The 7489-nt window shown below is 47.7% G+C and overlaps 1 protein-coding gene across 1 annotated transcript; it reads left to right on the top strand.

Annotated features, from left to right (window-relative positions):
• Window positions 1-4: 4 nt before the first annotated feature.
• Window positions 5-7278, top strand: MCL1 (myeloid cell leukemia 1; the record flags this gene model as incomplete). Its single annotated transcript, XM_015423267.1, has 3 exons — window positions 5-80; window positions 4034-4281; window positions 5229-7278. Coding segments are annotated over 3 exons (441 nt in total), but the record flags the coding sequence as incomplete, so codon positions are not given.
• Between the last annotated feature and the right edge of the window lie 211 nt (window positions 7279-7489).

Consider the following 7489-nt stretch of genomic DNA (forward strand, 5'->3'; position numbering starts at 1 on the left):
GCCCCGCGTGGCCCGGACGGTGGAGACGCTGCGGCGGGTGGGCGACGGGATCCTCGAGAAGCACCAGCTGGCCTTCCAAGGTGGGCGGGCCGCTCTCTCTCCCCGTGTGTGTAGGATGTCTGTCTCCTCTTAGATCTGCCCACTCCTGCCTGTCTGCGTCTACGCAGGTTTTGTAGCCACATCGGGCTATATGGCTATCTATATAGGGGCTCTATAGCCATGTCTGTGGAGCTGCGGTGGCTCAAGTGGTTAAGGCGCTGAACTGCGGGCTGTGGAAGGCCGGTAGTTCAGCAGTTCGAGACCTGAGTGTGCCGCAAGACGGGGTGAGCTCCCGCCTCTAGTTCCAGCTCCTGCCAACCTAGCAGTTCGAAAGCAAGAAATGGCAAGTAGATAAATAGGTACCGCTTCAGTGGGAAGGGAACAGCGTTCCGTGCGCCTTGGTGTTTAGTCATGCCGGCCACAGGACCACGGAAACGTCTTCGGACAGCGCTGACTCTTCAGCTTTGAAACGGAGATGAGCACCGCAACCCTAGAGTCGGACTCGACTGGCTTTCGAGCAAGGGAACCTTTACCTTTTTATAGCCATGTCTGCCTATGTGTATCTGTCTACCTGTCTGTGTCTGTACAGGTTTTGTATCTACATCGGGCTATATATCTATAGACCGATAAATCTATATCTATAGGGGCTCTATAGCCCTGTCTGCCTATATGTATCTCTCTCTATACCTGTCTGTGTCTGTACAGGTTTTGTATCTACATCGGTCTATATATCTATCTATATAGGGGCTTTATAGCCCTGTCTGCCTATGTATATGTCTATATTTCCATATATTTCTGTCTGTATATTATATGTCGGTGTTATATCTATGTCTATTTATTTTCATCTATATATAGGTGTTACAGCTATCTCTGTCTATATTTACATCTATATCTGTCTGTAGGTTTTATAACTATGTCTATATTTATTTTCATCTATATATAGGTGTTACATCTATATCTGTCTATATTTCCATCTATATCTGTATATTATATATAGGTGTTATATCTATGTCTATATTTATTTTCATCTATATCTATCTGTGTATTATATGTAGGTTTTATATCTGTCTGTATTTATTTCCATATATATCTGTCTCTATATTTAAATGGGTTTTATATCTTTCTTTCTGTCTATGTCTGTATATCTGTATCTGTCAATATCTGTCTATATATACATTTATTTATGTAGGTTTTTTAATGTATCCCCCCCCCAAAATGCCTTGCAGCCTGCTCCTCTTTTCTCTTTTAACCTCACAACAACCCTGTGAGGTAGGCCAGGCTGAGATTGAGGGCTTGGCCCTCGAGGCCACCCACCAAGCTTCTGTGGCACGTGTTGGGATTCCAACCCAGGTCTCCCAGACCCTGGTGCAACACTCTAACCACTCGGCCTCGCTTCCTCTTAAATAGAGCAAAGCTGGAGTCCAGTGGCACCTTTAAGAACAGCAAAGTTTAATTCTGGGTATAAGCTTTGGTTTGCATGCACACTTCTTCAGATACATGCCCTGAACCAGTTAGAGAAAATGTATTCAGGTGGGTGACCATATTGGTGTGAAGCAACAGGACAAAGTTTGAGTCCAGAAGCAGCTTTAAGACCAACAAAATTTAATTCTGGTATATAAGCTTTTGTGTGCACGCACACTTTTTCAGATATCTGAAGACGTAGGCATGCACACAAAAGCTCATACACCAGATTAAACTTGGTTAATCTTATGTCTGGACTCAAACTTGGTTCTGTTGCTTCAGACCAACATGGCTGCCCCGTTGGATCTGCCTCTTAAATAGTTGCTGTGCAATTATTAGAAGGAAAGAGTTTGAAAGGAAAGGCTGTTTGTCCCTCGATAGCCCTCCCTTTCTCACAAGACTCAAGGACGATTGCAAAGTGGCTTGGGTTGTGAACAGCGCTCCCTCTAAGCTGTGGAGTCTTGTGAGCAAAAACTCTACTTTGTGAGCTGCTGGCATTGAAGTTGTGAGCGAGCGATTTGGCTGCTGCATCAACCAGTTTGCTCTGGAGCCACCCTTCCCAAGCGAAGACAGAAATCTGTGAGCCAGAAGTTAAAAAAACTGTGAGCTAGCTCACACTAACTCAGCTTAGAGAGAAGCCTGGTTGTGAAGGCGGGGGGGGGGGATTTGGGTCTGGCAGTGTGGATGGGTGAGTGAGGGGCTGGGCTGGGTGTCAGACTGGGGTTTGGGAGAGCTGGGTCCGAATCCCTGCTCCGCCGTAGACCCTTGATTGGGTAACCTTGGGCCAGTCAGACACCCCTACCTCACAGGGCTGTTGTGTCGAGGAGAGGAGAATGGCGTGGGGCCAGGCTTGGAGCCCCCAGCCTACTGTGAAAGCTTGGCATGTTTCTAGTATCTAACCTTCCTTGTGGAGTCGTGCTGAGGATAAAAATGCAAAAAGTATTAACTATTTTGGGTCCCTGCTGGGATGGAAAGTGGGATATAAATAAATGAATGAATTTAGGGAGGGGGTGCTGAAAGGTCGGTTACTGAAATGGCAGTTGGGGGGAGGGAGGATGAAGCAGCTTTATTCTGAGTCAGACCCTGCATGTGTGTGTGTGTCAAGGTCGGTCTTGGCAGCTCTTGCGGGCAGTGACTTTCCAGGGTCTGGAGCTGATAAAAACAGTTTCTTTTCCCCTGCTGCCTCTGGAACCTTCCTTTGGCCCGGCCACTGAGCCACAGCCCTTCCCTTCTGCAGCGAGAGGGGAGGCCAGCCTGGCCGTAATCTTCAAGCAGGGGTAGCCCACCCTAGTCGCCAGTGCGTGGGTGGCTCAGCTGGGCCTCCGCTTCCTCTTCCCCCTCCCAGCGCTGCGGGGAGATTTTGCTGAGGGCCCACAATGGTTTCAAAAGCAACCAAAGCGAGCAGAAATGAAACTGAACTTTGCCCGCTGGGAGGCAGGGTAAACCCCCCTCGCATGCAGATAAGTCTGGTTACAGATTAGCTTGCGCTTGCTCACATCCTGCGCCTCCCCTCCCGAGCAAATGGAGGAAGACCGAGGCTGTAAACAGGCCTGCCTGAAAACAAACTTCCTCCTCACTTGCTGCCAAGTTTCCTGACTTTACCCTGGGATCTCATTTTGTTTGCTTCAGACTTTTAACGTCTCATGTTAGCATATTAAAGATTGCAGAGTAGGCTTAAAATGTCCACGAACTGGAATATTCCAAAAGCTGAACTAGTGTGCTTCCGCAGCCTCTCCGTTCATGATGTTGAGATTCCGAAGAGCTTCTTAGCAGATAATAAAATTGTCTTTGAAACCTGACGGTAGCTTTGCAAACAGATGCTACAGATAATGTCCCTTTAAACCTTTAGTATACAGACATCAGAATGGCAAGTTCTTCTTGCTGAGCAAGTACTCCTTTCCTGGACTGGAAAGGGTGAGGAGAACTTATTAAAGGCGCTGAGTTCCATCGTGGAAAAAGGTTTTCGTTAGCTTTAAGCCTTTTGAATAATCGCCTCACTGTAAAGCAAACAACACTTGCGCATAGATGCTGGCTCCCTTGTTCTGAAATGGATAAGAGCTGGTTTTGAGTAATTTCCTGTTAACAATTTCAGCTGCCCTTGAATTTCTTAAGTGGCACTGAGTAATTGGCTCATAGCAGAGCAGTGACTTCTGAAGTTGTTGGATTGTGTTGAGGAGACTGCCTTGAACAAAAGTCAACATGAACATTTCTGTAGCTCTTTAGATATCCCTTTTATTTGTATCACAAAGAGTAGAAATAAGAGCCTGTGTGTCTAGCTTTCCACCTATAAAGGCCTAGTTTTGAAGATACACTGAAACCAATCTTCATTTGCTGACTTTCTCAAAAAATGCTGGGATGATTGTGAGTGGAGATCTTTTGCCCAAAGATCATTTTTTCTCCCTTGCCTCTTCTGTTCAGGAACAGAGGCTGGTACCTTATTCAGTGACATTCGAAATAGGCCCGGTGCTTTCTGTCCCCAGCCTGTGTTACTTCAGTCCTCACCTAATGCTCGCCCAAACCTTTTCCCACTCAGGAATGCTTAAGAAGCTGGAAATCAAGAACCAGGATGATCTGAAGTCTGTTTCAGAAGTTGCCACACACGTTTTCAGTGATGGCGTAACCAACTGGGGACGGATTCTGACTCTCATCTCCTTCGGTGGCTTTGTTGCCAAACACCTGAAGAGTATAAACCAGGAGAGCAACATCTTTCCTTTGGCAGAGATAATCACCGACGTGCTGGTGAAAGACAAACGAGAATGGCTGGTCAGTCACAACGGCTGGGTAAGTGAGTCACTGCAGGGACTCAGCTGAATGCATGAAGCTGCTTTATATTGAGTTGGATCATTGGTCTGTCAGTGTCAGTAGTGTCTGCTTGGATGGGCAGTGGCTCTCCAGAGTCTCAGGCGGAGGTCTTTCCCATCACCCACCATTTGGTCCTTTGTAACTGGAGATGCCAGGGATTGAACTTGGGACCTCCTGCATGCCAAGCAGAGACTCTTCCACTGAGCCACAGCCCCTCTTTACAGCTCTTCGGGGTCTCAGGCGGAGGTCTTTCCCATCACCCACCATTTGGTCCTTTGTAACTGGAGATGCCAGGGATTGAACTTGGGACCTCCTGCATGCCAAGCAGAGACTCTTCCACTGAGCCACAGCCCCTCTTTACAGCTCTTCGGGGTCTCAGGCGGAGGTCTTTCCCATCACCCACCATTTGGTCCTTTGTAACTGGAGATGCCAGGGATTGAACTTGGGACCTCCTGCATGCCAAGCAGAGACTCTTCCACTGAGCCACAGCCCCTCTTTACAGCTCTTCGGGGTCTCAGGCGGAGGTCTTTCCCATCACCCACCATTTGGTCCTTTGTAACTGGAGATGCCAGGGATTGACCCTGGGGGACCTCCTACATGACATTCTTCCATTGCTCTTTATCTGGTAACTCCTTCCAGGTGTAATCGGATACACAGCTAGAGGCTGAAGTAAGGCCTCTATGAAAAGCCTATACTCTGTGGCCGCCTTCCCTTATCACTGCAAAGGTCTTGTTTCCCACACAAGGAGCTTGAAAAGTATAGGATCCCATTGAAGATAGGGATGGGCCGAGGGGGGCAAGGCTCAGGTCTAAACGTGTTGTCCTCTGCCATCTCTTGATACATGAAACATCTCTAGATGTGTCCAGAACATGCTCAGCTGCTGCTGCTGTTTAGAAGCAATTAACACTCCCACTTCTTTCTTCCAGGAGGGGTTCGTAAAGTTCTTCCGTGTGGAGGACATAGAAGGGAGCATCAGAAACGTCCTGATGGCTTTCGCGAGTGTCGCTGGCATAGGAGCAGGCCTGGCCTACATGATCCGGTGAGCACAGGGAGTGCTCCCTGAGCGGAGCCGCTTCGGACTACCGTGTTCCTGCTGTTTTTAGGAAGCTGAGCTGATGGGAGAATAAACACCTGGATTTCCCGTGGAATATTTGGTGGTGAGGACTGTCAGTTTATAGAAGGTGACCAACCAGGGATGTCTTGCGGACGGGAGTAGATCTGAATGTGGGGAAACGTGGACTCAGCTCCCTAGAAGCCATGCCAGAGGACGTTCAGAGGAGGACTCAGAGCCCATCTGAACACCACTTGGGTCTTGGACTCGCCTCCAGCTCCGTCGGGCTCGGTGTGTAGTGACTTGCAGATCGTGTTCGGTGGTGTTCCGTTGGCACAGGGCCCCCGATCCTAGGCCAAGTGGTGTCTGAACCTCCCATCCCTTGAGCGTGTAGGGCTCGGGATAAAAGTGGAAGATGCGTTGCGGGATGTGAAAAAGAAGGATCTTCAGGTGTACACAGGATGCCTTTCCCTGTCGGTCAGCGCAATGGTGCATTGTCCATACCGGACAAAAATGGACTTACAACCTCAAAAAAAGCCGACTCCTCGTTCGTATCCTCTAAAGGGCTGATTCTTTTTGTATGTAGCTCTGCCATTTTGTCTCTCTCCCACCCCCAATGAGTCTTGGAAGCGTACACACTGCCGTAGCTCCCAAGGGCATATGCAGCTATGTAAGAAGGGGCACAGACTGTAAATATGTTAAGAAGTTCCTAGGAGAAACCAAGCCGTACTCTGTACATATGTCTGAAACTGTACAAAGTGTACATTTTTCCAGAGCTTTTATCTTTAGGTAAGGTTGTAAAAGAGGGTTTGGAACGGGGGATCAGCATCAGCTTTTGAAACTATGATTTAGCCCTGTTTAAAAGAGAAATAATGGACTTTCAAGAAAGTTCCGTCTAATGTGTTCAAGTGACACAGGTTTTTTTGGCGTAGTCAATTTAACCCTCCCAGTGAGCAGCTGGCTACAGTTTTGAGGTCCTTTGGATATTCTGTTTTTTTCTCTTCAGTTGAGGGGGACATTTTGAATGGAAGCTAGGCATTTTCTTAATCCTTTCAAACTAAGTTTTAAGCTAAAATTATAAGGGAATGTCATCTTTGTCTCTGACAATAAAGAATAAAAATGACTCCGTTGAGTTAGCAATGCAACTGCATTTAAAGCACAATCTCGAAATTCAGGTTGGTTTTTTTTTTTTTTTTTTTCCTTTTAAAGTTTCAGGACGACAGTTTGTAGACTTCAGGCTTCTTGAGCTCAGTTCTTAGGCAAGAAGAGTTTAAGTTGGTTTGCATTGGAGTCAGTTGGGTTGAGTCTTCACTGTACTGTTAAGATTTGTTCAGACCAAATGATGGCAGGCGCGAAAAACTGAACAGCAAAGCATGGAGACCGTGGTGCTATCCGGCTTGCTCGTTTACATAAACTCTCCAATACAACCGTTGTTTACTCGTCATCTTTGGCTTTTCCTGAAGCAGAAATGCTGAACAGATGGGGCTAAATAGGACTCAATACGTGTGTGTCTTTAATATCAGTGGCCAGACCCGTATTAGCTAACTGGCTGGCCTTGACCTGACTGCGAGCCCTCTTAACTTGTCCCCAGGGAGCTCACCACTGACCCGGAGGTGGGGCAGCTCTGGGCTTCCAGCAGGGCCCACTGTCACGGAACTCCCACCACAGGTCCACGTTCCTTCCTCTGCCCATTTGCTTGCAGGCACTCCACCAGCCATCCTCCCAGGTTCCCAGCATTGATGGGGAAACGCAGGTGTGGCACAGAGGCAGGTGCTCTCCTCACTGGCCACAGCAGCTGCACGCAACAGCTGGCGTTGTGGGGGAAAGTTGGCTGTGATCGCAGGGGCTGGGAGGGCTTGTGGGAAAGGGAGTGTAATGATTTCTTGTTTTGGTGTGTGTGTTTCTTTACATGTTTAGTTTGACTGCCGGTACTGTAAGATGAGTGATAAGAGGCAGATAAGTGTGATGTGATTGGCTGAGGACTGAGAGTGTGGGAGGAGGGGGTGTCTATGAGAGTGATTCTGTGTGTGGAGTTGGGAAGGAGAGCATAGTCTGTGTGACTATGGGAGATTTTGAGTCCATTCTGTGTGAGTAAGACAAACAGTTTAGTCTGTGTGAATGAGTTCTGAGTGTATT

Source organism: Gekko japonicus, unplaced genomic scaffold (assembly GCF_001447785.1).
Source record: "Gekko japonicus isolate JY-2015 unplaced genomic scaffold, Gekko_japonicus_V1.1 scaffold992, whole genome shotgun sequence".
Lineage (NCBI taxonomy): Eukaryota > Metazoa > Chordata > Lepidosauria > Squamata > Gekkonidae > Gekko > Gekko japonicus.